This window comes from Octopus sinensis, linkage group LG8 (assembly GCF_006345805.1).
Source record: "Octopus sinensis linkage group LG8, ASM634580v1, whole genome shotgun sequence".
Taxonomy (NCBI): Eukaryota; Metazoa; Mollusca; class Cephalopoda; order Octopoda; family Octopodidae; genus Octopus; species Octopus sinensis.
The window spans coordinates 81,439,226-81,458,929 of NC_043004.1; the positions used below are offsets into that span (position 1 = coordinate 81,439,226).

The window sequence follows — 19,704 nt, forward strand, 5'->3', positions numbered from 1 at the left end:
GTAGATGGAAACGGAAAGAAGCCCATATATGTATGTGTGTGTCTCTACCTTGTTTGTCCCCTAGAGATAAAAGATGAGCTACATAAAGTAGATACCTGTAGATTAGTATAATTGATACAAGTTTATTAATAGTGGGGGATGAAGTAATTTGAAGTAACTGCTTATGGATTAGTGTGGATTATCAGTTATGCGTTTAAACCGGCCATATCTGACCCAAATATTCTACATGTTTTATATTTGAACTAGCCATATCTAGCCTCTCACACCTAACCTACATTGACATTCTAAAAATAAATACTCATATCATTGAGATTTCAAAGCTATGAGATAATGCATGATTAATTCAAAACAATTTGAGTGAAAAAGTATTACATTTAACAGAGTAATCTGAACACTAAAGGGTTAAATAAACATTTGAGGATTTGTTGGAACCAGAGTTCACTCAGTGCACAGGAGTCAAGGACTAGCTGTGATGGAGTGAGAAAATTTTACCAGAAAATTGTCAGAAGCTTCTGAGAAAACAAGCCATTAATTACTTCTGGTTCAAGGGAGAGAGAGGGGACAAGTGGTACTGCAAAACCGAACACTGAAAATGATAGAAGCATCTGGGCCAGAATCACAACATCTAACTCAAAGCTTGTGCTGTTGGGCATGAGGGTTTTGTTACCTAAATCGGTAGGTGGCCCTGGGCAGCTCTAGTGTTATACTATGGAAAGGGCTAAAACACATACAGACTTGCTTCACAGCATAATGAGACAATGACTCCTACATTAGGACACACATTACAGCAGTGTTTACCCTAAAAATAATTATTTGTAAGTACACCCTATTTGGTTATGCAACCATAATATAATATAAGGTATATTAAACATTTTTGTAAGTCAACGCTGTATTCTCCTGTGTTAGCAGTGCTACTACATCACTTGTAGGCTCAAAAGAAATGAAGTTAGCATGATCTGCTGGATGTGTAATGTCAGTGTGCATACATGACAGTGTAAGCGCCCTGAGAGAAAATGGACATAAGAAGCATCAGTTGTGGCGTGCAAGAGAGACGTTTGCGTTGGTATGGTCATGTGCTGTGGATGGACGAGGAGAGCTGTGTGAAGAAGTTCACTCCCAAACAGTTGAAGGAATCTGGGGTAGAGGGAGCCCCAGGAAGACATAGGATGAGGTGGTGAAGCATGAACTTCGATCATTGGGCCTCACAGAGGCAATAACAAAAGACCTAGACCTCTGGAGGTATGTTGTGACTAAGACACAATAAATAAAGTGAGTTCACAGCTGTAACCTACACCAGTGTCACAATACCAGCCCACTCAAAAAGTACTTTGGATTGTAGGGCGACATGCCGTGCTTGAGGAGCCCTGTTGAATCAAAGTACATCAAAACCAAGATTAAATGGAAATTACAGTTGTGATCCTTGTGCTGGTGGCACGTAAAAAGCACTATCCGAACGTGGCCAATGCCGGTGGCACATAAAAAGCACTAACCGATCATGGTCATTGCCAGCCCCTCTGGCCCCTGTGCCAGTGGCACGTAAAAAGCACCCACTACAGTGGTTGGCGTTAGGAAGGGTATCTAGCTGTAGAAACACTGCCAGATCAGACTGGAGCATGGTGCAGTCTCCTGGCTTCCCAGACCCCAGTCGAACCGTCCAACCCATGCCAGCATGGAAAACGGACGTTAAACGACGATTTTTCTATCAAAATCAGTGCTGGCTATAATTTCTATAGAAAATCTGTGGAGATAACCGAAAAATAATGTTTCTACTAAAGGTAATTTGGGGAGAAGGGGTTTATGCAATTACATCAATCCCAGTGTTTCTCTTTTTTTTTATTCTCTCTAGAAGGCTGAAAGGCAGAGTTGACTGTGGTGGGATTTGAACTCTCAACGTAGAACTAGTAACATAAAAAGCATCCAGTCCACACTGTAAAGAATTTGGCACTTGGAAGAGCATCCAGCTGTAAAACCCATGCCAAAACTGACATTGATGTGCTGGGGCCACATAAAAAGCACCCAGCACACTTAGCTAGGTGGTTGGCAATTAGCTTTTACTGCTGGATGTCCTTCCTGTGTCAAAACAGATACAAATCTGGTGCAGTGTTCTGCTTGGCTAACTCCTGTTTGACCATCCAATCCATGCCAGCATGGAAAGTGGACGTTAAATGATGTAATTCTGCTAACCCTCCATAATAATGCTAATAATAATGTTTGGTTTATTAACCACTAAGGGTTCACAAAAAAACTTCCTTGACAGTACAGGACAGAGCAATATAGGATTACATAAAAAGCATGTAAAACTATATATACCTATACACACACCGGAGTAAGCACATAAATGTGAAACAAGGTGGAAAAAAGAGTACTCAAATACAAGAGGTAATGTGCTTTATTTAAAAGCAGCAGAAATATAACAAAAGCTGAAACTCTGAGTAACAGCTTTTGTTATTTCTGCTGCCTTTAAATAAAGTATATATATATATATAATCATCGTTTAACATCTGCTTTCCATGTTGGCATGGGCTGGGCGATTTGACTGAGGACTGGCGAACCAGATGGCTGCACCAGGCTCCAATCTGATCTGGCAGAATTTCTACAGTTTCTACACACACACACACTATATATATATATATATATATAAAAATTTTAACAATTGATAATTCCCCAAAAGAGACAGACTTCTTTGGGATGCTCATGGTAACCCCACAAAACCATGGTTGTCCTAACCACTAGGGCAAGTGCTCTCTCCACACTGTCCTCCTTCAACCTACAGGCACACGTTTAGAGTAGGCCTGTTCACTCTGACCATTCTTGCCACATTCACCCAGCTTTCAACAAAATTGTTGTGAGGCAGCACTTCCCTCTCTACACACACTTTCCTTTTCAAGTGAAACTTGAAAAAGTTGATAACTTGGCCAAAGAGGAAAGTGTCTATCTTCAGTCCTTTCAATCTGGTCTACCACTCAACCTTCTTCGCCACTTAGGCCACCACCAAATAAACACAATAACAATTATTATCATTTCTACTCTAGGCACAAGGCCTTGAAAATTTTGCGGGGAAGGAGGCTAGTCGATTACATTGACACCAGCATTCAACTGGTACTTATTTTATCGACACCACCAAAGGATGAAAGGCAAAGTCGACCTCGGCAGAATTTGAACTCAGAACGTAAAGACAAATGAAATACTGTTAAGCATTTATCCCAGCATGCTAACAATTCTGCCAGCTTGTCACCATAATAATAATAATAATAACAATCCTTTCTATTATAGACAAAATTCTTGAAATTTTGGAGGAGGAGCTGGTTGACTATATCAACTCTTGTACTTCACTTGTACTTGTTTTATTGGTCCTGAAAAAGGCAAAGTCAACCTTAGTGGATTTTGAGCTAAGAATGTAAAGACAGACGAAATGCCACTAAGTATTTTGTCCGGCATGCTAACAATTCTGCCAGAAATTTTGAGAGGAGGGATAAGTCAATAACACCGATCCCAGTACTTAACAGGCTCTCTCTTTTCTTGAGCCTGGAATGATAAAAGGCCAAGTTGACCATGGTGGAATTTGAACCCAGGATGTAAAGATCTGTGACTAAATACCAGAAGCTCATAACATCTGTTTTTCATACTTGCATGGTTCAGGTGGATTTTGCAGTAGGTTTCAACAACTGGGTGCCTTTCTTGTCTAGCCTCACCTGTTTCCAAGCCAGGTAATATTTCTCCAGGCCAGGCATATTTTCGTAGAAAATTACACATATGAATGACTCTGCTTGTATGACAGTGACACTCGTTTACAACTATGATACCCTAAGACAAGGAGACACAAACAGTCACACTCTTATACCTAACTTCTCTCTCAAAACACTAGCACTCTGTTGGACATGTTCACTTACCTTACACATCAAGCAGAGCATACGGGCCTCCTTCCTTTCTAAACGTAGCAGGTCTTCTCCATTCAAGGCCCATGTCTCAGAACTATGCATGCATCATACAGTCTTCCTTTCTCTGAATTTCCTCCATCCTATTCTTATCCTAGATGATATATATATATATATATATGCACATGCACACACACTGGGCTTCTTTCAGTTTCCATCTACCAAATTCATTCAAGGACTTTGGTCAGCTCCAGGCTATAGTAGAAAACATTTGCCCAAGGTGTCACCGAGTGGGACTGAACCTGAAACCATTAACTGCCCAACCACACCTGCACATGATAATAATAAATGCTTTACTTTTGATATATCAAGCAGTTTTGGTTTGTTTTAATTCTCTTGAGCTTTGGTTAACTTTCAAGCTCTCTTACAAACATTTCTAACACAAAATACCATATTTCTCTGCTTTTTTTTTTTTTTTTTTTTTTTTTTTTTTTTCCACTATCCAAACATGGCCGATGCCAGTGTCCCCTGACTGGCCCCTGTGCCGGTGGCAGGTGAAAAGCACCATCTAAACGTGTCCACTGCCAGGCCTGCCTGACGAGCTCCTGTCCCAGTGGCACATAAAATGCACCTACTACATTCTCAGAGTGGTTGGCATTAGGAAGGGCATCCAGCTGTAGAAACCATGCCAAATCAGATTGGAGCCTGGTGCTGCCGCTGGCTCTCCAGACTTCAGTCAAACCGTCCAACCCATGCCAGCATGGAAAACGGACTTTAAACGATGATGATGATGTGCTTCATAGAAAAAACAATTTACTAATTATTATTTTCAGATTATTTTTTTAAAATCAAGTTTTGATATAAAAGATAAACTTTTTTTTATCTAAGTCAAGAGCAGTGTGTTTCCCCCATCTGTTGGGACTGTTTACATTGTCGAGAATCTGATATTGAGCATATAAAGCTTAATTAAATGACTAATGAACACGGGTGGAGTTACATTCCTTGACTCATTTACCTATGCAATGGTGTTTGATGAAATCTAATTTATCTTGCTAAATTTTTCTCCCAAATAGCGACTGAAATATCTAGGATGATGCTACTCCATTTTTTTTTTGTCCTTTTTTTTCCACATTGACAATAGACATAGGCATGGCTGTGTGGGTAAGAAGCTTGCTTCCCAACCATGGGGCCTCAAGTTCAGTGCTACCATGAAGCACTTTGGGCGAGTGTCCTCCACCATAGCCCCAAACTGACCAGATGCTTTGTAAACAGATTTAGTTGACAGAAACTGAAAGATGTCCACCACAGATGCTTTGATGCATATATATATTTATATATATATTATAGATATAGGGTAAAAAAAATTATTAATTTATAATTAATAAATTTCACCGAGTAGTTTCGGTATGGGAAGGAACCATATTCGGTAAAAACTTATACAAGAAGTTTTATATATAATTATAACAATAATTAAGGGTTTAGCAACGAGTTTTATAACTCTAATCCAGAAATGCGTCCATAATTAACCGAAGACTGCTTGATTTCATTGTTTTCCTTCTTTTTTTGCCTGTGTGAGTTACAGAGAGGGTTGTCTGTGGAGTCATATTTTGTAGCGAAAAGAAATAACGGTCTTTTGGCTGCTATTTCTAAATTTTTTGGTATGTGATTAAGCAACTCGTTGCTAAACCCTTAATTATTGTTATATATATATATATATATATATATATATATTTGAAGTGCGAAGTGGATAAAACAGGGGACAACTGATGAAGGGAATGTTCTTTATGTTGCCTGTCTTTTTTCTCTATTTGTTTCTTTCGTTGTTTGAAAAAGTCTGGCACCGCCTTCCATTGTGGTGCCAACCCATGCCAGCATGGATAATGGACATTACACGATGATGAATATGGTCACAGTAACCAACAACTGTCATTTTTAGGGCTCATCGTTCTACAAGGGCCCCCCCCCCACTTCCTGTCAACATAGAAATTGTGCTGTGTATAGTCTTTTACTCGTTTCATTCATCAGACTGTGGCCATGCTGGGGCACCACCTTGGAGAATTTTTGTCAAACGGATCGACCCCCAGTACTCGTTTTTGTTTACATAAGCTTGGTACTTATTTTGATTGGTCTTTTTTGTCAAACTGCTAAGTTACAGAAACGTGGACACACCAACATCAGATGTCAAATGCTTGTGGGGGAACAAACACAGATGCATACATATACATGCAAAGGGTTTCTTTCAGTTTCTATCCACAAGGCTTTACTCAGATACTTGCCCGAGGTGCCATGCAGTGGGACTGAACTCAGAACCATGTGGTTGAGAAACAAACTTCTTACCACAGTCATGGCTGCACCTATGTACTTTTTAAATTTTTATTGTAATTTGCATAATTACATCTTGCCGTGTTTTGTGTAATTATATTTTCTTTTAACTGTTATTAGTCAAGGTATGTTCATGTGGCTAAGAAGCTTGCTTCCCAACCTCGGGCAAGTGTCTTCTAGTATAGCATCAGGCCAACGAGTGTCTTGTAAGTGAATTTAGTAAACGGAAACTGAGAGAAGCCTGTCAGTGTGTATAAGTACAAGCAAAGCTATGTGGCTAAGTTCATGACCGCGAACTTTGGCATTGTCATGCTTATGAAGCCGAGCAAAATCGCAGCCCTGGAAGATATTGATGTCACACTAATTGGCACCTGTGCTGGTGGCATGCAAAAGCACCCCAGTGTTACGCAAATGGTACCCATGCTGGTGGCATGTAAAGGCACCCGTTAATTTCTTGGAGTGGTTGGCATTAGGAAGCGCATCCAGCCTTCGAAACCATGCCAAATCAGACTGGATCCTGGTGCAGCCTTCCAGCATGCCAGCATGCCAGCATGGACAACGGATGTTAAATGATAATGATGAATCATGTAAATTCCTGTTCAGACCTGCAGTGTAGCACTGGGCCAATCAGAACCTTGTGACTGTATTACGTAGACATAAACTGAAAGCTCTGTGTGTGTGTGTGTGTGTAGACATTTGTGCTATTGTTGTTGCTTCTCCTGTCAACAACTTGTCAGCTTGCTCACATCACAGATGTTTAAAATAAGATCCTTTACTAGAGAATCGAACATTAGCAACAGCAAAGGCACCAGGCTGTAGAACAACACCTTGATCATACAGTATATTTGTCTAACTCATGCAAACATGGAAAAATAGAAGTAAAACAGACATTTTGTGTAATTTTTTTTTTCTTTTTGCCGAAGGCATATATGATAGGTTTTAGCTGTTATCTATTTGTATATTCTGCCAGCTTCAGTAATTTTACTTCTTTTGATTTAAGTTCAATAATTTCTTCCTTACCAACATATCTACTGTGAAATCCATTCAAAGTATATTATTAATAGTGACCCATTGTATAAGAAGTATCTTTGAAAGTGTGCTTTTACTATCTGTGTGACATCAGGAAATATGGCATCCACACACATATATACATATAGGTGCTGGAGTGGCTGTGTGGTAAGTAGCTTGCTTGCTAACCACGTTTCCAGGTTCAGTCCCACTGTGTGGCACCTTGGGCAAGTGTTTTCTATAGCTTCGGGCCAACCAAAACCATGTGAGTGGATTTGGTAGACGGAAACTGAAAGAAGCCCATCATATATATGTGTTTCTGTGTTTGTCCCCCCTCCCCAACATCACTTGACAACTGGTGGTGTGTTTACGTCCCCTGTAATTTAGTGGTTCGGCAAAGGAGACCGACAGAATAAGTACTAGACTTACAAAGAATAATTCCTATGGTCAATTTGCTCGACTAAAGGTGGTGCTCCAGCATGGCTGCAGTCAAATGACTGAAACAAGTAAAAGAATAAAAGAGTATATATATATTTATATATGATCAAGGGTCGCCAAACTTTTTAGACCACTAACCCCTTTGTGGAATCTTTGACAACTCATCCCCCAGGCATGTATAAGAAAATAATGTAGATGTGCATTTATTGACCCCTATAATAGTCCCATAGATTTGCAGGGGTCAGTGTCAACCACTTTGTAGACCCCTGATATATATCATCATCATCGTTTAGCGTTCGCCTTCCATGCTAGCATGGGTTGGACGGTTCAACTGGGGTCTGGGAAGCCAGAAGGCTGCACCAGGCCCAGTTTGATCTGGCATTGTTTCTACGGCTGGATGCCCTTCCTAACGCCAACCACTCCATGAGTGTAGTGGGTGCTTTTTACGTGCCAGACGAGGCTGGCAAACGGCCACGATCGGATGGTGCTTTTTATGTGCCACCGGCACATCGTAAAAAGCACCCACTACACTCACGGAGTGGTTGGCATTAGGAATGGCATCCAGCCGTAGAAACACTGCCAGATTTGACTGGGCCTGATGAAGGTTTCTGGCTTCACAGACCCCAGTAGAGCCGTTCAACCCATGCTAGCATGGAAAACGGGCGCTAAACGATGATGATGATGATATATATATATATATATATATATATATCATCATCGTTTAACGTCCGTTTTCCGCGCTAGCACAGGTTGGACATGTATATATATATATATATATATATATATATACACACATATACACACAATTTATAGTTAGCTTGAAAATTCACAGTGCAAAGTAGGCCAGATATTTTTTCCAGTATAAGGATAAGTTCAAAGATAATTTGAAATGCCTGAACATTACAAAAGAAAACTCTGGGTTTCAAAATTTTGGAGCTGGAAAAGCATTCACTTCTCCAGTCTGATTCTCAGAGTACTTTATCAAGATCAGTAACAGGGAAAAATAGGAAGACAAACCAACAGAACAACCATCTTCCTGCAAACCATCACGATCCATATTGTGATATCTCGACTAGGTCACAGGCTGATTAATAAGTCATGCTCATATATCCATATTGCTTCAGGTAATGCAAATTGCTTGTGTGGTGTTTGTGATTGTCTTTGTGAATCGATCGGTGGCCGAAGGACTCACATGACGAGTCACCAGGTGAAGTAAATGAATTGTAAACATAGGTGAGGAGGAGTAGTAGTAGTTTGGGTCTGTTGTTGGTTATCTGTATGGGTATTTTTTTTTGTTGTTGTTGTCTTCTCACTGAACACCTACACGTCACCCTTAATAGATTCCATCATGCATATAATCATCATCATTCGACATCCGTTTTCCATGCTGGTATGGGTTGGATGGTTTAATTGGAGCTGGTATGTCAAACAGCTGCACCAGCCTCCAGTCAATTGTTTTGGCTTGGTTTCTATGATTGCATGCCCTTCCTAACGCCGACCACTCCACAGAGTGTACTGGCTGTCTTTTATGTGTCACTGATACAGGTGCCTTTTACATGCCACTGGCACAGGTACTTTTTAGAAATACAATTAACATTAGAACCAAAACTTGGTTTAATTTTTGCATGTTGAGAGCATCCAATCGTGTGTATATGTATGTGTGTGTGTGTGTGTGTGTGTATATATATATATAAATATATATATCATCATTGTTGTTTAATATCCGCTTTCCATGCTGGCATGAGTTGGACGGTTTGACTGAGGGCTGGCAAGCCAGAAGGCTGCACCAGGCTCCAATCTGATCTGGCAAAGTTTCTACAGCTGGGTGCCCTTCTTGATGCCAACAACTCCGAGAGTGTAGTGAGTATTTATGTGCCACCGGCATGGGTCCAGTCAGCCAGTACTAACATCGACCATGCTCGAATGGTGCTTTTTACATGCACAGGCACGGAACTAGTTAGACAGCACTAGCATTGACCATATATATATATAATATACATATACATATATAATAGTGTCCCCCGTCATGATGGGTAACTTTGGAAGTATATTTTGACCACTATGGGTAATATCAGGAAATATCGTGTACATACAATAATTAGAATTTAAATTTTAATTAAATCTCTTGGTGCTTATACAAAAGAAAATACATGCTAATTTTCAAAAATAAAATATTTAATTATCTTAAAATTTAAATATATTTTTCATTTGTATATTTTCAGTAAATGTTATTTTACTAAATTTTATCAACATAATTGTAATCTACTCCATCAAGAATCTCTGCAAAACTTCAACAGTGCCAATAGCACAACTAAAAGCACTCAATACACTCCGTAAAGTGATCGGCATTAGGAAAGACTTCCAGCCATAGAAACTGTGCCAAAGTTGACATTAGAGTTTGATGCTTGCCAGGTCCTGTCAAACTACCTGGCCCGTTGCAAAGAGGCATTAAATGGTGATGGTGTGCATTTTCCAAAATGTTTTAAAAGAATCAAAATAGGCAGTGGAGCATCTATTTTTTTTTTTCTATCAGCTGAGCCTTGAAGAATTCTTATTCGAATGAATCAACCCCTGTACTTTCTTTTTGGTGGTTTTTTTGCTACTTATTCTAAGTTACAGGGATGTAAACACACCAACACCGGTTGTAAAGTGGCGGTAGGGTACAGACACGCGTATATACACTGCAGCTTCTTTCAGTTTCTGTCTACCAAACTTACAAGGTTTTGTTCAGCTCGAGTCTATAGTGGAAGACGCTTGGGACTGAACCCAGAACCATGTGGTTGGGAAAGAAGCTTCTTTCCGCATAGCCACACCTACCTGCACCTCTTTGTTAAATCTTTTATATTATCTCTCCTCCTTCTCCCTCTCTCTCTCTCTCTCTCTGATGTAAAGTGTTACTGGCAACACTAAACCAACCAACAAACCTACCAACATTTATATATATCAGCTATTATTAAATAGACTTGGTCTGTTAACCATAAACAAAAACATCAACTGAACTAATATAGTTTCGTCTCTTTTGTTTGTTTGTTTTTTCTCCTTTTTTTTTTTTGGTTACTTTTTTACTGTTTAGAAAACGGGGCAACTCATTTTTCTGACATTAATTGCTATGGATCATAAATACAATTGGTTTGTTAGTTTTTTTCAATTTTTAACATTAAAGGCATTTTATAAATATACATTCATTTTGAATTCTGTCTAGTCTCTATACACCGACTGGGAAAACATGTCCCAATTCACAACCTACTTATGACTCTCTCTCTTTCTCTCTCTCTCCCTCCCTCTCTTTCTCTCATACATGCAATTAGAGAAGAGAGGCCTCTCGCTGTTGAAGTCTTGCTTTTCCTGTGTCAGTTCACCGTAGCTTCTAGAATCTTTGTTTTCTTTTCACCTTGTCTGTGATAAAAGAGTACTACAAACTGGATCTGTGCCATTTTCTTGCTGCTCGCTGATTTCATTTTTTTTTTTGTTTTATTCATTCCGTGTATATATTACATCCATCTCTATTTGTGTGTGTATATGCACACATGCACGTGTGTGTGTGTGTGTGTGTATAAAGATGTAGATTTGTAGATAGGTATAGTATGTATGGATGTGTGTGTGTGTGTCTACATGACAATCTGAAGTTGATACTGTCCTATCTTCCAACATTATCTGTTAATAAGCTGATGGTTTACTTGTACGGTTGTTTGCAGCTCAGATCCTTGAAACAAAAAGCCGAATACATTTGCTGAAATAGGTTAGGCATAAGTGTGGCTGTGTGGCAAGTCTACTTCCCAACTTCATGGTTTCAGGTTCAGTTCCACTGCACAGCACCTTGAGCAAGTGTTTTCTACTGCTGCTCTAACCCTCCCCACCAGGGCCTACCAAAGCATCGAGTAGATGTGATAACCTGAAAGAATCCATGTGTGTGAGATCATATAATGAAGTATTGCTCATACATGTGACTCCTTTCTCATCTTCCATGAAAATATGCCCATCCATGATGAAATGTTACCTAGTTGAGGACAGGAGAGGTTGTAGAAAATCTGCTTCGATGAATTCCATCTGACCCATGCAAGCATGAAAAATCATTTAACATCCCTTTTTCTTTGTTGTCATGGGTTAGATGGTTCAACAGCAGCTGATTAGCCAGAGAACATTCAGTTTGTGTCTATTTCAGTGTAGTTTCTATAGCCAAACCACTTTACGGAGAGTACTTTTTTTTTTATGTGACACCAGCACTTGTGGGGTCACCAAGTACTCATAAGATGAGAACCATCATCTAAGTAGGGTGTAGGATTGAGGGATATGAAAGTGTGATAAAGCGGACAGGAATAGGTGGCCCCTTGCTGAAGGGAATATACGTGGCTTTCCTCAATTAGAAAGGGAGGTAGAAAGAGATGTGGGGTCAAAATACTAGGTGGATATGGAAGGGAAAGAGAAAATTGGGAGTTATAACGATAATGGTGAGGATAGAGATGGAATAGAAGCTTGCATAGCTCAGTGGTTAGTGTCAGGCGCACAATCATGAGGTAGTGAGTTCGATTCCCAGACCAGACTGTTCTTGAGCAGGACACTTTATTTTATGTTGATCCAGTTCATACAACCATAGAAATGAGTTGCAATGTTACTGGTGCCAAGCTGTATCAGCCCCTTTGCCTTTCCCATGGGTAACATTGGTGGCATGGAGAGGAGAGGCTGTTATGCATGGCAACTGCTGATTTTCCATAAAACAACCTTGCCCAGATTTGTGCATCAGAAGGGAACTGTCTAGATGCAATCCCATGTTCATTCATAACCGAAGGGGGTTCCTTACCCAAAAATTAGTATTAGCATTACCAAAAGCAGAAATCTAGTATTATTTGTTCAATCTTTTACCTGTTTCAGTTATTAGACTGTGGCCATTCTGGAGCACTGTTTTGAATTTTAGTCAAACAAATCATCCCCAGTGCTTTTTTTCTTTTTTAACCAGGTACTTATTCCATCAGTCTCTTTTGTTGAACTGCTAAGTTATGAGGAATGTAACCGGTTGTCAAGTGGTGGTGGGGAGACACAACGGGCTTCATTCAGTTTCCATCTACCAAATCCACTCCCAAGGTTTTGGTCGACTAGAGGCTGTAGTAGAAAACACTTGCACGAGGTGCCACACAGTGGGACTGAACCCACAACCATATGGTTGGGAAGCAAGCTTCTTACCACACAGCCACACCTAACCTGTTATGAACATAATTCAAATGGAAATTGTAGTTAAGACACCCATGCCGGTGACACGTAAAAAGCACCATCCGAATGTGGCAGATACTAGCATCACCTGACTGGCGTCCGTGTCGGTAACACGTAAAAGCACCAACTGATCGTGGCCGTTTGCCAGCCTGCTCTGGCTCCTGTGCCAGTGGCACATAAAAAACACCACTTCACTCACGGAGTGGATGGCGTTAGGAAGGGCATTAAGCTGTAGAAACACTGCCAAATCAGACTAAAGCCTGGTGCAACCTCCATGGCTTACCAGACCTCTTGTCGAACCGTCCAACCCATGCTAGCATGGAAAACAGACGTTAAATGATGATGATGATGATGATTTGGAACTTTGAAAACTTGAAAGATCTGAACTAAATTCATTGTTTCATTTGACCTTGTAGAAGTTTCCTACAAGAGATCTCGTTCCAGTGGCTCCGATTCTCTTCAGATATCTTATAGTAATTATACAAATAGTTTTTTGATAAATAAGCAGTGCTTTACAGCTCGTCTTTTTGTTCTTATAGCTCTTCGTCCATGCTTTTGTAATGAAAATTTACAATTCTAGGGACAGAACAGGTTTTGCTCATTCTTATGAAGATTAATTACAAGTGTAAAAGTTAATTTCTCGATGACATTTTCTTAATTGATTTGACACATTAACTAATTAGGTGAAATATTCTGAAATCACACACTCACACGTATATTGCAAACAACTACATCGTAGAAGTAAGCATTTAATAACATGCAAAGCTGTTAGATTCATTAACACTTTTGTGCATTATTTAGAGAGAGGGGCTTAAAATGTGAGATGCAGGATGAGTGCGCATGCTTGGTGCTCTAATAAAAAAAAAAAAAGTAAAGAAATAGGTGCTCTACCGCCTCGTTTAATTTACATGTAACTTTCTGAACTTTTTTTTGTAAAGATTAAGTTTGCAGTGGAATAGATTGTGATTATATTGATAAACTTAATTAAAATACGTTTATTGCAAATATGTTAATGAGTACTCTTTTACACATGTTTCAATCATTTGAGTGTGGCCATGCTGGAGCACCGCCTTTAGTCGAGCAAATCGACCCCAGCACTTATTCTGTCGGTCTGTTTTGCGAACTGCTAAGTTATGGGGACGTAAACACACCACCATCAGTTGTCAAGCGATGTTGGGGGGACAAACACACACATACATATATACGACGGGCTTCTTTCAGTTCCATTGCATGGTACCTTGAGCAAGTGTCTTCTATTATAGTTCTTCCAATCCATCAAAAGTGCTGTGCATTTGGTAGTCAAAACCTGAAAGAATCTTATATGTATTTATATACTGGTGCTATATATAAAGCTCTGTAAAGTGGTTAGAGTTAGTAAAGGCATCCAGCTATGGAAACCAAGCCAAAACAGATGACTGGAGCCTGGTGCAGCTCCTGTCAATGCATCCAACCCATGCCAGCATGGAAAATGGGCATTAAATGATGGTGTCTTGACATTGCTTAATGGTTTCATTTATTTATCCATTTCCTATTTCCTGTGAAAAACCTAATCTATCCTTGAGAAAATATTCCCTGGCTTGGAAGCAGGTGAGGATTGGCAACAGAAAGGGTATCTATCCATCCATAGAAAAATCTCCCTCACCAACTTTCATCTGACGCATGCAAGTACGGCAAAGATGCTGTTGATTCCCTTATCTTCTCTCTCATTGTATCTCAACTGAGTAGTCCCTAATCTTTCCCCTGTACTTTTGTTACCTCTGTTACTCTCATCCGACCAATATCTCCGACTACTTCTCCATACCAACCAGTCTGAGACTGCTCCAAGTTCTCTTATACAAACTTCCTGTTTTAACTGTTTAGCATTCAGATTAATCTGTCAAATTTAACGCTTACACATTCATGTTGTTCTGAAATAATCTGTTTTAAAAAATTATTTAAAAAACCTTTCATCAAAATTTCATGTTTATTTTTATTACAAACACCAGCCTGTAATCCTTTCATTCACACATTTCTGTTAAAATACTCTGCATTTGTTTAAATTTATTTTTAAATTAATGAATGATTTGGGAAAATAACTTTACCCTACAAGTATCTCCAGCTACTTAAAAACCAAACCAAACATTAAATGCTCTAATGCCCCTCAGTTATTCTCGCCTTCCTGTCTATAGGAGTGCTGAAAATGGCAATGGATTCTTCTTTTCTGCTTTAGGAATATTTATGAAAAGAAACCTTTGCTTTTAATGTTACTGTGCAGTAATTGTTTAAATCAAGCTGCACTGCCTGTCCTTCAGTGCAGCCCTCTTGATTTTAATTAACTCCAATTACAATTAAAAGAATTGTCAAGAATTCATTCAGTGGACTTGGGATGGTAAGCTTTACTTCCTTTTATTGGAGGAGGAAGTAACATAGGTTTGTAACGAGAATCTTTGCTTTATGTAATTAACCCTTTTGATAGCAACCCATCCAGGACCACTCCTAGTTATTTGATGCCAGCTTCGTGTTTGAAAGTGATCTAAATTTAAGCTTTCCATAAAAATTTTATGTCAGTTTATGTTCAAAACACCAGCTTAACCTTTTTATACCAATCCGCCTGAGACCACCCCCACTTATTTAATAAAAACTTCCTGTTTTAAAGCAATCTAAAAGCCTTCCACCAAAAATTTCGTTAATTTTCTTTGGTCCTTTCATTTACACATTTTTCTTGCAATACACAGCCTTCGTTTCAACCAATTTTCAAAAATAATGAAGAATTTAGAAAATAACTTTATCATTATGGACTTGGTGTTTGGAACATGGAATCAATTTTTGAAGTGTTTTTCCTCTAGAACGCTTTAAAACAGGAAGTTTGTATCATAGAACCAATAGCAGGCTTGGGAAGGTTGGTATCAAAAGAGTTATTAATGACTGTTGTTTTACTTAAATTCTTCATTTTCAAAACCAAGTGAAACAGAGGCTGCATATTTTAGCAGGAATATGGTAACAAAAGACTTGGTAACATTTCTGATACTTGTTTACAACTTATTTCTCCTCTAGTCAAAATAATTATTCTTCAAATTCTTTTTGTATCAACTTTGAAACTGAAAAGGAAAATAACCCACTGAAATAAAATATATATACAAAAAAAAAAGTTTAAAAAAAAACACTAAAGTTTAATTCTTGAGTTAAAACCAAAGTTGCTGCTAAACTTAAAGTCTGGAAGTATCAATGCTTAAATCATCTGTCTTTTACTGCTGTTTGTGGAAAGACCTACATCAGAAGTCCTCTGTACTAATATGCTCCTTATCGTAGATGGCAGCACTGTAAACAGAAGTCTTAGTATCCTATTTCAAGTTTCCAAGAACTTTTTTTTTTTCAGTGGGCGGTGGCTTGGAATCCTAAACCCGGGCACAATCTGAAAGTGTTGCCCTAATTTTTGATAAATTATTTACTGAATTGAAATAAGGTTTAAACCTCTAGCTCCTCCTCCAACCCTTTTGATAACTGAATGTCCAAGATCAACCTCTGGATCTGTGATACAAACTTTTATTTATTTGAAAGCTATCTGAATTAAAACCTCCCATCAAAATTTCATGTTGATTCATATTCCAAACACCAGTGCCACCCTTTTGTTACCAATCCACCCAAGACACTCCTTGGTTTTATGAAACAAACTTTCTGTTTTAAAGTATTCTAAATATTTGTGCATGTATGTGTGTGAATGTCTTCTCCCATGTGATGTCCTTGGCCATCATTGACAATGATGGACAAACTAATATATATATGAGAATGTGTATTTGTTTCCTTGTCTTGATATCATGTGATAGTTGTAAATGAGTGCTATTATACAAGCAGTGTCATTCATCTCAATCTTCTATGGAAACATGTCTAGCCATAGGGAAAGATTGCCATTGTTTGGGAATTGAGTGTTGGTGACAGGAAGGGCATCCAGCTGCAGAAAATCTACCTCAACAAATTCCATCTGACCCATGACAACATAGAAAAGTGGACGATGAAACAACAACAACAATGATGATGTTAATACATTCTGCTCCTCCCCCTCATCACCTCCTCTCCTTCATGCATCACTCTGCCCACCCATATTCAACAATGGCACTGCATCTCCTCCACTCAACCCATCCCACCATCTTTATCACTCTGCTTTTTCTTGACACCCCTTTTTTTCCCTTTTTCCTCCTGCTACACCCTTCTGTATTTGTCTCTGTTTCTCTCCCTCTCTCAACAGCAAACCTATGTAACTCTAATAAGATCCTCACTTAAATCTTAACCTGTCCAACCCATCACGGAAGTGGACCAACCCACACCGGCTATGGGTATATCTACTCCACTCACCCCCATTTCTCTCCTACCACTCTCCCCTTCCCACTGATCCCTGACATTACTCTATCCTTTCTCCTCTCTTGTGTCCCCACCATTCTTCCAACTTAGCGCTGGTCTTTCTGTTACTCCCATCACTGCCTTCCTCTCATAGCAATTAAATCTCTTTTCCGTTTCACTCAATTTCTTTTTTAGCCGATATAATTTAAAACTTTCACTTTATGCAGAAGCTTCCAGTTTTATGTGGGTGAGAGGGATGAAAAATTCCTGATCATTTTTCTTTGGGACAATCTACTGATCGTCAAAATTTTGTAATTTGGAACTGAAAATCTTAAAATTCTTGAAATATAAATCTCTTGGTGGTTCCAGGCTGAAGCTAAATTTTCAGTAGAACAGAAATCCTTAACAAAAACATTCTTGTTAGAAACAGTGACTAAGAGTTCCAGGAACTTTTTAATTTTAATATTCATGTTATTTGAGTCAGATTAGTCGGCAGTATCAGCTATGGTCAGATTTATGTCGCTACTGTCATTGTGTATCAAGGAGTAAAATTTGTCTCGGTCATTCATATTTTAACCCTCTTGTTACCGTATTTCTCTCAAAATACACGGCTTTTGTTTCAAAAAATTTTGAGAATATTGTAGAATTTAGTATGGTGTTAGTAATAAAAATTGACTTGAAATTTTGATGGAATGATTTGGTTTCAATCATTTTAAAACGGCGAGTTTGTATCAGAACCAGAGTTGGTTCTGTGATACAAACTTCTAGAGTTGGTCCCAGACGTGTTGGTGCCAAAGGACCAATGTCCACTTTCCTATAGCCTCATGCCCTTCTTGTCACTAACCCTCACTTTCAAAGCACGGTTAAATTTACCCTTGGCCAAGCATGTTCCCATGGGAAATTTGAAACGAAAAATATCACTGCATGACAGTCACGCTTGTTTATAACTATCAGAAAATGTCAAGACAACACACTAATTCTCTCTCACACGTACACGTTGGGCTTCTTTTAGTTTCCAATACCCACTCAAGACATTCAACACAAAAAAGCAAACTTGATGTTTTGTATAAAAAAAATTTTTTTTTTTTTTTATCTTTTAATAAATAAAAAAAGCACAGCTAAAACTTTTATTTCAACAAATTTGCAGATCCTTATGAGTCGGATAAGATGATGGCTGATGGCGTCTATCGCTTTCTTGAAGATCTTGGCTTAAATCCAGAATCAAGAACGGTCTTGATAATTGCCTGGAAATTTAAAGCAGAAACGCAATGTGAGTTTACAAGAGATGAGTTCTTCCAAGGTATGACAGATTTAGGGTGAGTTTTCTGGTTTTATTCATTTATTTTCACAAATATTACTTAATTATATTTGCTTCTGTATGTTTTGAATTATGCGTGAACATGTAGTCAATGAACCATGTCTTCTGTGTATCTGGAATTATGTAGGACATGTGGTGGATCTTTTCGGTTTGAACGGTAGTTTTTTCTAGCGGTGTCATATGAAATTGTCACCCATAATTATGACCCTAGTATCGATCTATTGCATTTCAATCTGTTTTAGGTTTAGGGGTGGGGGGAAGGGTATCATTTTTTCTTCAGAAGTGTAAATAAACCCAATCTGTTTCTTAAACGAGGGACATTTTCAAACAGCAGAGAACGTTTTCACCTCAATAGACGTCATTGATTGGTTGAAATTGCAGAAAAAAACAAATATCTTACAAACTATAGAATTTTCTCAATAAAGCCAAGAGAAAAAGATGTTTCATAAACACATTCTACCAGTATACGAAGTTTAAAAGTGTTTAGTTACATGGAAATTATTTTAAAAAACTGTCGTTCAAACCGAAAAGATCCCATGTGATTAATGCTGTTTCCACCTGGTCCAAATTGCAAATTTAATTCTTTTGATACCAACCTCTCTAAAGATGCACCCATGCACACACCCTTACTGCTTCTATGAAACAAACTTTGTTTAAAGTGATCTTAATTTCAAACCTTCCATCAAAGATCATGTTAATGTTCCAAACATTAGTTTAACTACAGTTATTTTACTAAATTCTTCATTTTCAAAACCAGTTCTTCTGGGGTAGCTAAATGTCTCTTCTATAATAAGACAACTTCTCTGTCACACAGCCACTTCTCTTGATTCCACTCCCTCTCTCAGCTACGAGGCCTTTCACTTGCAAGGTACTTGGTGACCCCAGATACTGGTGCCATGTAAAAAAAAAAATTTTTTTTAACTTGTCACGGTGCCATGTAAAAAGCATCCAGTACACTCTGTAAAGTGGTTGACATTAGGAAGGGCATCAGGCTGTAGAAACCATGCCAAAGAAGACAATGGAATCGGATGCAGCTCTCTGGCTTGCCAGCTCCTGTCAAACCATCCAACCCATGCCAGCATGGAAAGCAGATGTAAATGATGCTGATGAATGGTGAAAGGCAATGTATTTCAACAGAAATATGCAAAGAAAGAAGTTATCCTTGATTATAAGACTTTCCCCTTCTCTTTTCTTAAGACATATTACTGGAGTAATATTCTGCGA

General features: G+C 38.7%; 1 protein-coding gene across 1 annotated transcript in view; it reads left to right on the forward strand.

Moving 5' to 3' along the window:
- The window catches only part of LOC115214958 (DCN1-like protein 1), a 33,721-nt gene that overhangs the window by 4,486 nt on the left and 9,531 nt on the right, over positions 1-19,704 (forward strand). The window contains exon 3 of the mRNA XM_029784054.2: positions 18,310-18,478. Coding sequence (XP_029639914.1) covers positions 18,310-18,478 — 169 coding nt within the window. The remainder of the gene's footprint in view (positions 1-18,309; positions 18,479-19,704) is intronic.